At 46.6% G+C, this 16,524-nt stretch overlaps 1 protein-coding gene and 1 pseudogene across 10 annotated transcripts in view; both read left to right on the plus strand.

The window, feature by feature from the left end:
- CFAP74 (cilia and flagella associated protein 74) overlaps nt 1-16,524 on the plus strand; it is a 95,356-nt gene that overhangs the window by 74,315 nt on the left and 4,517 nt on the right. For all 10 annotated transcript variants that reach the window (XR_006061498.2, XR_006061499.2, XR_003590959.3 and 7 more), the window contains 4 exons: nt 46-179; nt 14,236-14,512; nt 15,443-15,541; nt 16,363-16,502. Coding sequence is in view for 7 of the 10 variants with exons in the window: in XM_060396530.1 (XP_060252513.1) it covers nt 46-179; nt 14,236-14,512; nt 15,443-15,541; nt 16,363-16,502 (650 nt within the window). In the remaining 3 variants the exon portion in view is untranslated. The remainder of the gene's footprint in view (nt 1-45; nt 180-14,235; nt 14,513-15,442; nt 15,542-16,362; nt 16,503-16,524) is intronic.
- LOC101123057 (large ribosomal subunit protein eL34-like) lies at nt 13,661-14,046 on the plus strand (annotated as a pseudogene).

The raw sequence follows: 16,524 nt of genomic DNA on the forward strand, positions 1-16,524 counted from the left end.
GTCACCTCATTTTTGCTTTCCTATCCATGATCTTCCTCTTGCCAGTTTGTGGACATCCAGCCCAACGACGGGTTCGGGACAATCCTGCCACTGGAAACGCTACAGCTCGATGTGATCTTTCAGCCCACCAAGGCCAAGGAGTACAACTTCGAGCTCATCTGCAAGTCAGAGATTAACCGGTGAGCCTGACAGGAGGGGCGCGTGCAGGGCCTGGGCAGCCAGCTGAGAATGGCAGCCCCTGGCTAGCCAGGCTGACTGCAGGGCTGGGCGGCAGTGCCAATCTCAGAAAGCTCCGACCTAGGTCCGCACACCTGGATCCAGGCCTACCTTGCAGGCATGTGAGATGTGCACATGTGTGCATGCACCTGTGAGCGTGCGTGAGTGTGCAGAGCATCCCCTGGGCACAAGCCCCACCCGCCCTCATGTACTGTGTGATGGGCTGGTCCCCGGCCTCCGTGTCCACCCTGAGAACTGGGGCTGAGAAGGCAGGGGGCAAGGGGAAATGGACTGGATGACAGGGTCTGGCGCGAGGGCCAGCTCTTGCTGATTCTCAGTCGCCTCCTGGTGCCAGGCCAACCCCTCGTGGAGCCGGCCCACCTGCCCCCTCCTTCCCTTCCTCTCCTGTCTGCTCTTTGGTCCTGGCTGGGGGGCTGGCAGCCCTGGGGCGTGGGGTGGAGGGAGGGTTAGCACCCTCCGGCCAGGTGGGTGGGTGAGGGGAAGCTGGAAGGGGTCTACAGGTGGTGATTTTAAGGAGCCAGTGCAGAGCGAAAACCCCTGGAGGAGACCCAGGCACAGGCTCTGCGCAGCTGCGGCCCCCACCACCCTCCCTTCCCCTCGGCTCTAGTGACCCACCCTGGGCTGGGCCCCTCCTGGGCTTGTTCACAACTCTTTCAGCCTCTGGAAAATAGCCCCATGAGAAAGGCGCGTTGCAAAGTAATCTCAATGCCCAGAATGGGCTCCAGCCTATGGCAGAAGCTCCTTAGATGTCTGTCGATTGAATGAGCATTTAATTTTCTTCAAGAACTATCTACAAATAAATTGAAATTTCCAAAAGCTTATCCAAGAGCCACCTTGGAAATGCTAGCAGTGGTAAAACTGTGAGGCCTCAGGGAATAAAGCAGTATTCGGTAGTCCAGAGAGACCCAGTGGCACACACACCCCCACCCCACTGCCCCCCACAGAGCATGGCTGCCCATGGGCTCCCAGACCTGAGAGCTGGGTCCGTGCCCAGCACCGCCGCCTGAGCACCAGCCACAAGCATGACCCCGTCCTGACTACTTACCTCCAGTGTCACAGCTAAGTCGTCAGTAAGGCCTGTTGGCTCTACCTTGAAGACTGAGCTGAATCGCCCCACCCCTCACCTGGATGCCAGGGCTCCAAAGCCCACGTTCTGCCTCCCCTCCCCCACGGTCCCCGCCATGGCCCCCACCCCCTGGAGACGTGTCCGTGCAGCCCACCTGCGAAGGACACTGAGTTTGGCACAGATCCCCAGCAGGTTTCTGTGTGAGCCCAAGTTCTCATCACCCATGGCTTAGTGTCTAGGAGGGGCGTTGCCAGGTCACAGCGTCAGTTTCTTTTCAATTTTATGTTCTCCCCCATAACGTCTGGGTGTCTGGCTGCTGCACCCCTTCCAGCTGTGGGTAATGTCAGGTTTCCTTGTCTGCTGGATGGAGAGGCATCCTGAGAGGTGTGTGACAGTGTCTTACTAACTCGTGTTTCCAACAACTGAGAGCTTGGAGCTTATTTGCCATCCATGTATCTTTTTAGTGAAAAGGATTTCCCGGTCTTTTGTCTATTTTTTAAAATCGGGGTTTTTATGGAGTTTTGAGTGTTATTTATATACTCTGATAGAAGTTTCTTGTCAGATTTGCAAAAAATTTCCCCAGTCTCTGGCCTGTTTCAATCTCTTCGCACTGTCTTCTCGTAAAGCAAAATTTTTTGAGTAACTGAGACAGAAGTACAGCAAGGCTGTATATTTTCACCCTGTTTATTTAACTTATATGCAGAGTTCAGTTGAGTTTGTCTGTTGCCCCTTCTCCTCCTGTCTTCAGTCTTTCCCAACATCAGGCTCTTTTCCAGTGAGTCAGTTCTTCGCATCAGGTGCCCAAAGTATTGGAACTTCAGCTTCAGCATCAGTCCATCCAATGAATATTCAGGACTGATTTCCTTTAGGATTGACTGGTTTGATCTCATACATCATGCAAAATGCTGGACTGGATGAAGCACAAGCTGGAATCAAGATTGCCTGGATATGCAGATGACACCACCCTTATGGCAGAAAGCGAAAAGGAACTAAAGAGCCTCTTGATGAAGGTGAAAGAGCAGAGTGAAAAAGCTGGCTTAAAGCTCAACATTCAAAACACAAAGATGATGGCATCCAGTCCCATCACTTCATGGCAAATAGATGCAAAAACAATGGAAACACTGGCAGATTTTATCTTCTTGGGCTCCAAAATCACTGAAGATGATGACTGCAGCCACACAATTAAAAGACGCTTGCTTCTTGGAAGAGAAGCTATGACAAACCTAGACAACATATTAAAAAGTAGAGACATTACTTTGCCGACAAAAGTCCATATAGTCAAAGCTATGGCTTTTCCAGTAGCCATGTGAGAGTTGGATGTAAAGAAGGCTGAATGCCAAAGAATTGATGCTTTTGAGCTGTGGTGTTGGAAAAGACTCTTGAGAGTCCCTTGGACTGCAAGGAGATAAAACCAGTCAATCCCAAAGAAAATCAGTCCTGAATATTCATTGGAAAGACTGATGCTGAAGCTAAAGCTCCAATATTTTGGCCACCTGATGTGAAGAGCCAACTCACTGGAAAAGACCTTGATGCTGGAAAAAACTGAGGGAAAGAGGAGAAGGGGGCAACAGAGGATGAGAGGGTTGGATGGCATCACTGACTCAATGGAAATGAGTTTGAGCAGACTCCGGGAAATGATAAAGGACAGGGAAGCCTGGCATGCTGCAGTCCATGGGGTTGTAAAGAGTTGGACATGACTGACTGACTGAACAACAAGTCCTCTTTATCAACTTTTTGTTTTTGGATCTTGAGTTTGGTATCATATCTAAGAATTTTTTCCCCTAACCTAAAGTCACAAAGGTTTCTTCTAAAAATTTTACAAATTTACATCCTACTTGTGCATTTATGTTTTACTTTGATGAATCATTGCATCAGGTGTGAGATACAGCATGAAGCTGAAGGGCTTCCAGTCACTCCAGCGGCATCACTTAAGACAGTAGCAGAGGGCAGAGCCCACCCCCTCACACTGGGGACACTCAGCACAGCCTTTACACCTGAAAGTCTATTTACCTGAAAAAACCTTTTCTTTCCTGAGTACCTAATACTAACACATTAGCGTATCCACTCTCTTCTGGAATAAAATGTGTCTGTACAAGTCTGATGGCAACCCAGTACTTAAGGGACCTACTTCTTCATAGAAAAATCAAGGGAATTCCAGAAAAACATCTACTTCTGCTTCATTGACTAAAGCCTTTGACTGTGTGGATCACATCAAACTGTGGAAAATTCTTAAAGAGGTAAGAAGACCAGACCACCTTACTTGCCTCCTAAGAAACCTGTATGCAAGTCAAGAAGTAACAGAACCAGACATGGAATAATGGACTGGTTCAAAATTAGGAAAGGAGTACATCAAGGCTGTATATTGCCACCCTGCTCATGCAGAGTACATCATTCAAAATGCCAGGCTGGATGAAGCTCAAGCTGGAATCAAGATTGCCAGGAGAAATATCAGTAATCTCAGATATCCAGATGACACCACCCTAATGTTAGAAAACAAAGAGAGACTAAAGAGCCTCTTGATGAAAGTGAAAGAGGAGCATGAAAAAGCTGGCTTGAAATTCAGCATTCAAAACACTAAGATCATGGCATTCAGTCCCATCACTTCATGGCAAATAGAGGGGGAAAAATGGAAACAGTGACAGATTTCATTTTTCTTGGGCTTCAAAATCATTGTGGATAGTGATTGCAGCCATGAAATTAAAAGATGTTTGCTCCTTGGGAGAAAAGCTATGACAAACCTAGACAGCCTAGTAAAAAGCAGAAATATCACTTTGTCGACAAAGGTCCCTGTCGTCAAAGCTCTGATTTTTCCAGTGGTCAGGTATGGATATGAGACTTGGAATGTAAAAAAGACTGAGCACTGAAGAATTGATGCTTTTGAACTATGGTGCTGGATAAGACTCTAGAGAGTCCTTTGGATATTAAGGAGGTCAAACTAATCAACCCTAAAGGAAATCAATCCTGAATGTTCATTGGAAGGACTGATGCTGAAGCTGAAGCTCCAATCCTTTGGCCACCTGATGCAAAGAACCGACTCATTGGAAAAGACCCTGATGCTGGGAAAGATTGAAGGCAAGAGGAGAAGGGGCAACAGATGATGAGATGGTTGGATGGCATCATCGACTCAATGGATGTGAGTTTGAGCAAACTCTGGGAGATGGTGAAGGACAAGGAAGCCTGGTCTGCTGCAGTCCTTGGGGCTGTAAAGAGTCAGACATGACTGTGTGACTGAACAACAACTTCTTATCTAAAATCCAGTAATTTTATAAGAACACACTTTGTGTTGGTTGTTATCAATTGATTTTCTCAGGTACATGGTGCTTTTCAAATCTTTTTTTTTTTTTTTTTTTAAATTTCAGGAACACTTCCTTGAATTTCCTGGAGAAGGAAATGGCAACCCACTCCAGTATTCTTGCCTGGAGAATCCCATGAACAGAGGAGCCTGGCAGGCTACAGTCCACGGGGTTGCTGAGTCAGGCATGACTAAGCGACTTCACTTTCAGTTTCCTTGAATTTTAGTCCTTAAAACATTTGCTTTATTCTTGTCTTTCGGTTTTCCTCCTGGGACCCTCCTGAAATAAATATAATGACTTGTCTTTGCTTTGTTCACTTTTGCCACTTTTTCTTGATCCTTTTCATCATTTAAAAAATATGATTTCTTTATTTATTTGGGTGCACCAGGTCTTGTTGTGGAATCCGGAGTCTCAAACACACCTCAGAGGACACTCAGGACAGTGGAGTATGGTTTATTACGCCAGCAGGTCCAAGGGGAATCAGTTCCCAACAAGTGCCCTGATGTTTCTGAGAGGCCCAGTTTTATTACCCTCCTTCCACCACATGACTGGTTACATGTTAGCAACCTCTTTGTTGTATATGACTGAGTTTTACAACAAGTATGTGCTAGGAGAACAAACAATTAGGTTAAAGTGGGGGGAGACAATGAGTATGGATCAAGGGGGAATATCTACGTGGTTAACCTAACAGGACCACAACTATAAACTCTGTTTGCCATCTGTAGGGAAGGAAGTCTCCAGGAGACCTGGTTTTCATTAGCAACAGTTTCCTCACTCCTGGGCAGGCTTCAGGCCCAGGTTACATCCTATCTTTAAGATGCATGACAAGCTTCAAGATGGAGTCTCTCTTGCTTTCCTCACTCTGGCCCAAATATCCTTAGTTGTGGTATGTGGGATCTTCAATCTTCGTTGTGGCATGCACGATCTTTAGTTGCGGCATGTGGGATCCAGCCCCCAGACCAGGGGTGGAACCTGGGCCACCTGCACCTGGGAGCCTGAGGTCTTATCCACTGGACCACCAAGGAAGTCCCTCATCATTTTTTTAGATATTTCCACTCTTATCTCTTCTTCCTCTTAAAGAATTATCTTCCTGGTTTCTTTATTCATGGTTCCCTTCTGAGTTTCTAAATTTCTTTTATTTGTAATTCTTTCCTGAGTCGTTTGTGGGTTTTTTGTTTTGGCCACGCCACACAGTCTGTGGGATCTTAGCCCCCCAAGCAGGGATCCAACTCTTCCGCAGTGGAAGCGCAGAGCCCTGACCACCGGACTGCCAGGGAAGTCCCCTTTCCTAAACTTTAATCCCTCACTTCTGACTTCTTGTGATTCTGATCTGTTTTTTCATATGTTGTATTATTTTCTCAAGTCTGTTAAGCTCACTTTGAATGATCACATTGCAGTTTTCAGTTCTCTTATGGGCACATCTCTCTGGCATGTTTTACTATCTATATAAATTTTATTTATTCTGTTCCCTTTTTCTCTTTTAAAACAGCTTTATTTGTGGTTTGATCTGGCTCCTTTCCCACTGCTCATTTTTGCAAATGGTAGCTTCTCCTCAGCTTTGAGAGCCCAGTTCACACTTCCCTCCTTCATGGCTCTGGGGTGCCCTCTTCAGTATGTTGGGGTCAGCGACTTCCTTAGGGCCACCTCCTCTAAGCCCTCCCTTCTGTTTTCAGAGGATCCCAGAACTAGCTTGCTGTACCCTCCACCCACAATAGCGGCTCTTACATTTTTATCATGTTTGCCTCCGGTTTCCCTTTGTTACAGAAATAGATCATCTGCTTGCAGCAAGCGACATGCAGACCCCCTCCCTCCCCAGAGCCTCCCACTGCCAGAATCTGCAGGGTCCTTCTGAATTCTGGGTGTCTGACTTTCACTTCCTATTGGCATATTTATTGTTTGTATGTATTCCTGGGGCTTCCCTGGTGACTCAGACAGTAGAGAATCTGCCTGCATGCAGGAGACCTAAATTTATGTAAATGCAGGGTGACCAGCCAGGTCAGGCTGTCCAGGAAAGGAGTTCCCAGGATGTGGGACTTCAGCACTAACACCAAGGGCGCCTCAGGTGGCTGGGGCAGGGGGGTGGCAGCATGACACCCCACCTCAGTCACATGGGTGGTGTCAGAATCCACATAGCAATCTACATCTTGCTTCTGCTTTTCCCTCCAACTCTACGGGAGTACCTGAACCACATGAACACATCTAAGGATGTTCATGGACATGTTAAGTTGGAGGGCTTGTGAACCAGCAAAAGTAATGCTTAGCAGGAAGTTTCTAGCTCCAAATGCATATAAAGAAGAGGATAGAGTGTGCAAAATCAATCATTTAACCTTCTGTTTCAAGAACTGGGAAGAAAGCACAGCAAATTAAACCCAAAGAAAGTAGAAGGAAAGAATGTAATAAAGATAACAACAGTGTAAATCAGTGAAATAAATCAAATATCCAAAAGAGAAAACAATAAAACTAAAAGTCTGTTCTAGAAATTAGTAAATTTATTACTCTTAGCAAGACCAATCAAGGTTTGTTTTGTTGTTTTTTTTTTAAAGAGAGGGAAAAAAAGCACACAAATTGCTAATCTCAGGTATGAAAGGGGACACATCAAAGATCCTACAAACATCAGAAAAATTTAAAAAAATGTTATGAACAACTTTACACCAGTAAATGTGACAGTTTGGGTATAATGGGCAATTTTCTAAAAAAACAAAAACTTACCAAAACTGACATGGAGAAAAAGGGAAAATCTGAATAGTCTAATAATTGAGAGGGAAATCAAATGCAAAGATTAAATACTCTTATAGAAACTTTCAGTAGGGATGTCCCTTCATGATCACAACCTTGTCATGGCAACAGGCTTGCGTAACCCAGTGAAGCTGTGAGCCATGCCTTGCAGGGCCACCCAAGACACATCAAAGTGAAGAGTTCTGACAAATGTGGTCCACCAGAGGTGGGAATGGCAAGCCACTCCAGTATTCTTGCCATGAAAACCCCATGAACAGTATGCAAAGGCAAAAAATATGACGCCAGAAGATGAGCCCCCCCACATTCAAAGATGTTCAATATGCTACTGGGGAACAGCAGAGAAACAGCTCCAGAAAGAAAGAAGCAGCTGAGCCAAAGTGGAAATGATGCTCATCTGTGGATGTATCTAGTGGTGAAAGTAAAGTTGGACGCTGTAAATAATAATATTGCATAGGAACCTGGAAAGTTTGGTCCATGAATCAAGGTAAGTTGGATGTGGTCAAGCAGGAGATGGCAAGAATGAACATCAACACCTTAGGAATCAGTGAAATAAAATGGATAGGAATGGACAAATTTAATTCTAAGACCACTATATCTACTACTGTGGGCAAGAATCCCTTAGAAGAAATGAAGTAGCCCTCATAGTCAACAAGAGTCTAAAATACAGTACTTGGGTGTAACCTCAAAAAGGACAGAATGATCTCAGTTTGTTTCCAAAGCAAACCATGCAACATCACAGTAATCCAAGTCTATGCCTCAAACACTGATGCCAAAGAAGTTGACAAGTTCTGTGAAGCCCTACAAGACCTTCTAAAACTAACACACACTGAAAAGATGTCCTTTTCATCACAGGAGATTGGAAAAGTAGCAAGTCAAGAGATACCTGGAGCAACGGGCAAGTTTGGCCTTAGAGTACAAAATGAAGCAGGAAAAAGGCTAACAGAATTTTGTCAAGAGAACACACTGGTAATAGGAAGCACCCTTTTCCAACAACACAAGTGACGTCTCTACACATGGATATCATCAGATGGTCAATACCAAAATAAGATTGATTATATTCTTTTCAGCCAAAGATAGAGAAGCTCTATACAATCAGCAAAAACAAGGCCTGGAGCTGACTGTGGCTCAGTCAGTTCAACTCAGTTCAGTCGTGTCTGTCTCTTTTCGACCCTATGGACTGCAGCACTCCAGGCTTCCCTCTCCATCACCAACTCCCAGAGCTTGCTCAAACTCATGTCCATCGAGTTGGTGAGGCCATCCAACCATCTCATCCTCTGTTGTCCCCTTCTCCTCCTGCCTTCAGTCTTTCCCAGCATCAGGGTCTTTTCCAAAATGAGTCAGTTCTTTGCATCACATGGCCAAAGTATTGGAGATTCAGCTTCAGCATCAGTCCTTCCAAATATTCAGAACTGATTTCCTTTAGGACAGATTGGTTTGATCTCCTTGCAGTCCAAGGGACTCTCAAGACTCTTCATTACAGTTGAAAAGCATCAATTCTTCGGTGCTCAGCTTTCTTTATGGTCCAACTCTCACATCCATACATGACTACTGGAAAAAAACAGCTTTGACTAGCTCAGATCATCAGCTCCTTATTGCAAAATTCAGGCTTAAAAATTGAAGAAAGTAGGGAAAGCCACTAGTCCATTCAGGTATGACCTAAATCAAATCCCTTATGTTTATAGAGTGGAAGTGACAAATAGTTTTCATGGATTAGATCTGGTAGACACCGTGCCTGAAGAACTATGGACAGAGGTTTGTGACACTGCACAGGCGGCAGTGACCAAAACCATCCAAAAGAAAAAGACATGCAAGAAGGCTAAGTGGTTGTCTGAGGAGGCTTTACAGATAGCTGAGAAAATAAGAGAAGCGAAAGGCAAAGTAGAAAGTGAAAGATATACCCAACTGAATGCAGAGTTCCAAAGCATAGCAAGGAGAGATAAGGCCTTCTTAAATGAACAATGCAAAGAAATAGAGAAAAACAATAGAATGGGAAAGACTAGAGATCTCTTCAAGAAAACTGGAGATATCAAGGGCATATTTCTTGCAAGGATGAGCACAACAAGGGACAGAAACGATAAGGACCTAATAGAAGCAGAAGATATTAAGAAGAGGTAGCAAGAATACACAGAAGAATCATACAAAAAAGGCCCTAATGACCTGGATTACCATGATGATGTGGTCACCTAGAGCTGGACACCATGAAGTGTAAAGTCAAGTTGGCCTTAGGAAGCATTACTATAAACAAAGCTGGTGGAGGTGATGGAATTCCAGCTGAGCTATTTCAAATCCTAAATGATGATGCTGTTAAAGTCCTGCACTCAATATATCAGCAAATTTGGAAAACTCAGCAGTGGCCACCAGACTGAAAAGGTCAGTTTTCACTCCAACCCCAAAGAAGAGCAATGCCGAAGAATGTTCAAACAACCATATCGTTGCAATCATTTCTTATGCTCATAAGGTTATGCCCAAAATCCATCAAGCTAGGCTTCAGCAGTATGTGAATCAAGAAATTCTGGATGTGCAAGCTGAGTTTAGAAAAGGCAAAGGAACCAGAGATCAAATTGCCAGCTTTCACTGGATCATAGAGAAAGCAAGGGAATTCCAGGAAAACATCTACTTCTTCTTCATTGACTTTGTGTGGATCACAATAAACTGGAAAATTCTTAAAGACATGGGAATACCAGACTGCCTTACCTGTCTCCTGAGAAACCTGTATGTGGCTCAAGAAGAAACAGAACCAGACGTAGAACAACTGAATGGTTCAAAATTGGGAAAATTGAGTACGTCAAGGGTGTATATTGTCACTTTGCTTATTTAACCTGAATGCAGAATACATCATGCAAAATGCTGGGCTGCAAAACTCAAAAGCTGGAATCAAGATTGCCAGGAGAAATATCAACAATCTCAGATGTCCAGATGATACCACTGTAACGACAGAAAGTGAAGAGGAACTAAAGAGCCTCTTGATGAAAGTGAAAGAGAGTGAAAAAGCTGTCTTGTAACTCAACATTAAAAAAACTAAGATCATGTCATCTGGTCCTATCACTCATGGCAAATAGAAGGGGGGAAGTAGAAGCAGTGACAGATTTTCTTGAGTTCCCAAATCACTGAAGACAGTGACTGCAGCCATGAAATTAAAAGATGCTTGCTTGCTCCTTGGAAGAAAAACTATGACTAACCTAGACAGCATAGTAAAAAGCAGAGACATCATTTTGCCAATTAAGTTCCATATAGTCAAAGCTCTGATATTCCCAGTAGTCATGTGAAGATGTGAGAGCTGGACCATAAAGAATGCTGAGCATAAAAGAATTGATGCTTTTCAACTGTCGTGCTGGGGAAGCCTCTTGAGAGTTCCTTGGACAGCAAAGAGATCAAACCAATCAATCCTAAAGGAAATCTACCCTGAATGTTCATTGGAAGGACTGATACTGAAGCTGAAGCTCCAATTCTTTGGCCACCCGACTCACTGGAAAAGACCCTGATGCTGGGAAAGATTGAAGGCAAAAGGAGAAGGGGGCGGGAGAGGATAGTTACATAGCATTACTGACTCAATGTACAGGAATTTGAGCAAACTCCAGGAGATAGTGGAGGACAGAGGAGCTTGGCGTGCTGCAGTCCATGGGGTCACAAAGCGTCAGACATGACTTAGCAACTGAACAACAACAAACAACTAAGGATATAATGTTCAATGTGCTAAATATAATTAACCCTGCTTGTATGTTATACAGGAAAGGTAAGAGAGTAAATCCTAAGTATTCTCATCACAAAGGAAAAAATAATTATTTCTTTAATTTTGTATCTATGTGACATGATGGATTTTCACTAAACTTGCTGTGAATATCATTGCACAGTATATATGTCAAATCATTTTGCTGTACACCTCAAACTAATGCAGAGCTGTATGTCAATTACATCTCAGTAAATCTGGAAGAAAACAAAATAAATAGGCAAAAAATGTAAACGTGACAAAAAGGAAACAAAAATTGGCAATAAATATATTTTAAATGAAAAAATTAAAACAAAGCTTAAGAGCTTCCCACAATGAAAATTGCAGATGACTTCACTAATGAGTTCTTCCAAACATTTAAAGAAAAAATGATGCCAATCTTAAACAGATCTAGAGAACAGGAGAAGCAGGGAAACCTCACTACCCTTGGCCCATTGATGCTGCTGCCGATGGGGGTAGTTTTGATGATGATGGTGATGATGATACGATGGTGATGGTGGTGATGATGATGGTGGTGGTGGTGATGGTGATGATGGTGGAGATGGTGATGATGATGGTGGTGAAAGTGATGGTGGTGATGGTGATAATGACATTCTGGAGGTTGAGCACATGCCCAGAGCAGGGCTGAGGCTCCCTGGAGCCTGGCCCTGGTAACTGGCACTAGCCACCTACGTAATCAGATAAAGGAATATGGAACCAGGTGGGGAGGCCAGATACACTGCATGTCTGCCTCTGAAGTCAGAAGAACATTCCCACAAGTTGATGGGCTTGTCTCACCTCAGTGGTTTGGTTGGGGAGAGAGGCAATGTAAAGCACACTCAGAGATAAGCACACATTCTCAACATATGTGGTGGTGCTGAGTGGCAGGACCTTTTGTGTCTCCACTGAACTCAATGCCTCCAGGTCACAGGGCAACAGCCTCTAGCTAAGCCTGGGTGATTGGACCTGATAGTCTTTTTTTTTTTTTTGTAATATTTCTTTATTTATTTGGCTGCGCTGGGTCTTAATTGTGGCAGGCGGGACCTTTAGTTGTAGCACGAAGGATCTCATTCCCCAACCAAGTATTGAACCTGGGCCCCTTGCATGGGGAGTGCAAAGTCTTAGTCCCAGAGCCACAAGGGAATTCCCCGGACAGCCTTTTCTCAAAGGAAAGTGGAGCAGAACATGAGAGAACAGCAAGGGAGATCTTCAGAGGGACAAGTGAGAATGTAAAGGATGGGGTTGCAGGGTTGACAGACTCGAAGCACGTCCCTGGAGCTATCCCCTGTTCCCTGGTCAGCTGAGCAAGGCCAAAGCCACAGCCCTCATGGGAACCTTCCTGAAGTGACTCAAAGCACCTCTTATTTTTGTATGTAATAAGGATCACATTGTGGCTCAGCTGGTAAGGAATCTGCCTGCAATGCGGGAGACCTGGGTTCAATTTTTGGGTTGGGAAGATCCTCTGGAAAAGGCAAAGGCTACCCACTCCAGTATTCTGGCCTGGAGAATTCCATGGACTGTATAGTCCATGGGGTCGCAAGAGTCGAACACGACTGAGTGACTTTCATTATTACACACATTTATGCTTTTTCTATTAATCGAGTTCTAATAATAACCTCAATGACTTCTCCACCCAGAAGGATATTTTTTTTAAACTATTTAGAGCCTGTGCTTACAGGACACAGAAATATACACTGAAATATTTCAGCATATGAACACATTTTTGTTATGACAAGAATGACAGGGTCATCGACATCACCTCATAAAGCATTAAAATATATGAAATTAGGGTAAAATTCTATGACAAGAGTGCCATGGGAACAGGAGTTCAAAGAAATATGGAATGTAAATTTTCTAGCTGTTAAAATGCCAAATATCTGGGTTTTTTTTAATGGATAACGGCAGGAATCAATTCATTATGGCATACAGATTCCCATGTTTATATTTTAAAAGTAATTGATCAGTTTCACTTTTAAATTTTATTTATTTTTGGCTGTGCTGGGTTTCTGTTGCCGTGCAGGCTTCCCTCTAGCTGTGTTGCACGGGCGTCTCACTGCGGCGGCTTCTCTTGCTGCAGAGCACAGGCTCTAGGGCATGTGGACTCAGTAGCTGTGGTTCTGGGCTTAAAGCACATGCTCAATAGTTAAGGCACATGGACCTAGTTGCTCCACAATATGTGGGATCTTCCTGGACCAGGGATCAAACCCATAGTTCCTGCACTGACAGGTGGGTTCTTTGCCACTGAGCACCTAGGGAAGCTCTGTCATTTTATTTTTAAATGTCATGCATATGTTTGTCCTCAGTCGTGTCCAACTCTTTGCAACTCCATGGACTGTAGCCCTCCAGGCTCCTCTGTCCATGGGATTCTCTAGGCAAAAATCCTGGAGTGGATAGCCATTTCCTTCTCCAGGGGACCTTCCCAACCCAGGAATCAAACCCATGTCTCTTGTGTCTCCTGCATTGCCAGGCAGATTCTTTACCACTGAGTTACCTGGGAAGCCCTTTTAAATATCACTGAATATTTAAGGAAATAAATCAGACACCTCCATTGCAACTTCTATTGCAACTGTTTAAACTTGTGATGAAAATTTTAACTATCCAGTTAAAATGTGCACAGGGGCTTCTTCCAGGGACAGCATCTAGAGGCATTCAGGATGGTGCAGCATCTGACATACCACTGTAGGCTGTGCTACAATACAACCTCTAACAAAACCAAGCTGTCCTGAACCCCTGGTAATAGAACTGTTTACACTTATACCAAGAAGGTTGGGAAAGCAACAAAATCCACATGTGGTGTGCTCCCGGGCCAACTTAGAGGCGTTCATGCTGTGAGACCTAAAGCTCTCATGAGGTTGTCTGAAACGAAGAAATACGTCAGCTGAGCCTTTGGTGGTTCCACGTGTACTAAATGTGTCCGTGACAGGATCAGGCACGCTTTCCTTACTGAGGAGCAGAAGATCATTGTGAGAGTATTGAAAGCCTAAGCACAGAGTCAGAAAGCTAAATAAAAATGAAGCATTTTTGAGTAATAAAAACAAGTGTGCACAGGGGTAGATGGTATTTTGGAAATTGACTAAAACTCATTAGTGGGGTGGGAAACCGAACCTGTGACCCCTGCTGTCCTGGTCCCGGGCGTCCCTGTGTTGGAGGCCACCTTGCTCAGCCCCTGGCTGAGCCGCTCATGCTGTCGCTTCCAGGTGCTTCAAGCTGGCATGCCGGGCCGTGGGTGTCCACCCGCCCCTGGAGCTGTCCCACTACCAGATCAAGTTTGCAGCCACCTCCTTGTACGACACATCTGTGGCCACCCTGTACGTCATCAACTCCCACCTGAGCATGAACTCACTGACCCACTCTGTGCCCCGCATTGGCTCAGAGGACGCTTTTCCTGTGGGGCCCACGTCTTTTGAGTTCCTGCTGCCCCCAGATTCGCCCATCACCATCTCACCCTTGGTGGGCACCGTGTGGCCAGGAAAGGTAGGTGTGAGCCCCACAGGTGGGCTGTGGTGGGGGGCAGGGCCTGGCTCTGCCCACCCTGGACCTCGGTGTTTCCAACCAGACAACAGATAGTAGAGATCAACCTGGATCCTCATCAGAGCTGAGTGGGCCCTCCTGCCCTCTACCCAGTCCAGCCTGGTCCCAGAGGCGGGGCACCCAAAGACAGCTGACCCCACAGGCCCCTGGCTGGGGGCTCCATCAGTTCAGACCAAGCGAGGGTGTGCAGCCCTGGATGTCACAGCAGATGGTCACAGAGGCTGCGCAGCACCTGGTCAACAGGAGCAGAGGGTTTTCCACCTCTGCTTCTCCTGATGAAACAGAAAGAGCCAGACCTCAAGGCAGAGACTCCCCGGGGCCCTCACAGCATCTCTGAGCTTACTTCCATGCCTTCATATGTGGGGGTGACAGGCACTGTGAGGGGACTGAGTGAGGATGGGGAGGGACATGCAGGCCCTGCAGTCACAGAAACTCATCATAGTAAAGTGAGCAAATTAGGCTTAAGAAATGGTTCTCTTCTCCAAGGGGGTTACTGCAGCTGTTAAGAGCTTCCCCCTCGCTCCCTTGCTGTACAGGGCACGGGGGAGGCTATGGTGAGGGAGCCCTTGTGCGGCCCAGGGTCATCCTGGGCTTGGGCTGCCATTCCCCTCGTGGGGACAGATGGCGGTGCAGGGACCACCCCCAGGTCTCAGAGCCTGAACATGAACCTTCCCTTCTCACTCATGCCCTGTGGGCTGCTACCCACTGCGGGCAGTGTGCCAGGTCTATCACAGGGACCCTCCCCCTACATGGTGAGAGGGGCCTGGTGATCATGCCTGCAGCCACCCAGCTTACAGGGACAGAGATCAGACAGGACCTCCCTGATGGGGAGGACCCCAACATGTCTGAGAGCATGAACCTTCCCCCCAACAGAGGTGCCTGGTCCGAGTGGCCTTCCGGCCAGTGCTGCCCAGCGAGCTGATCCACCAAGAGGCCTTCCAGGCCCTGAGCAGAAAAGCTGAGATCAAATTGGTGCATGGTGGGGAGGGGGCCAGGGGGGCTTGGGGCTGCCCACTTTGCGCGAGGCCCTTGCACAGAGGCTTGGGAACAAACACCCTCACCCCGCCTTGAGGTTGGGGGCACCCAGGGTTGCAGGGCAGGCGCCCTGGGAACACTTTACAGAGCACTAGGTGTGTTTTAAGAGGTTAGCACTTTTTCTTGGCAAAGCCCCTCCCTCCTCTCTTGAAAGCATCACCAGGCAGGGAAGAGCCCCAGATCCTGGTCCACCAGGGTGGTCTGGGAGGGTAGGCCAGGTCCTCTGCACTGCTCAGCAGGGGCTTGTGCTTACAGTGAAGGGGAACAGACAAAATATCAAAGGGCCTGTAACCTGAGGGAGTTCAAGCCTGAAGAAGCAGCTGCCCCAGGCTCCTGCCCAGAAGGGGCATCAGATACAGCTAGGCAGACAGGGCCCAGAGCCCCACCCACCTGCTGTTGCCCTGCAGATGCAGGGGTCCCCAGCGGTTACTCCTCAGCATCCAAGCACCCCTGCTATCACAGCACACACTGAAGGAAGGGGCACATGCCTTCAGCCTGCCAGAGGGCAGGGAGGCATGGGGGCAGGGCACAAGGGTGAGAACCCCCGTTTCGGCCAGCCTTCTGCCTCACCTTGTGCCTCCCCTTCCTAATGTGGAAGACAGACACTGGGGGTGGAGCATGAGCCCACAGGGGTCTCCATACCTGTCATCGGTCACCCTTGAGCTGCTTGGGGTCTGGGTCCCGGGTTTCTGCCCTGGACAGTCTGCCAGCCCAGCAGAGTCCCAAGGGCAACACCACAGCCAGCCTCCCCCTGGCAGTCCCAAAAGGAGACGGTCACCCAGAGGAAGGACCAGCGGAGACCATCTTTCTCCATGCTGCGGCTGCAGAACCAAGACCGGCTGCTCCAGGCCTCAGCCTCCCAGCCCCCGGAGGTGCAGAAGGAGGACCTCGCATCCAGGTGGGCCCGAGAGAAGGCTGCC

This window comes from Ovis aries, chromosome 12, assembly GCF_016772045.2.
Source record: "Ovis aries strain OAR_USU_Benz2616 breed Rambouillet chromosome 12, ARS-UI_Ramb_v3.0, whole genome shotgun sequence".
NCBI classification, from domain to species: domain Eukaryota; kingdom Metazoa; phylum Chordata; class Mammalia; order Artiodactyla; family Bovidae; genus Ovis; species Ovis aries.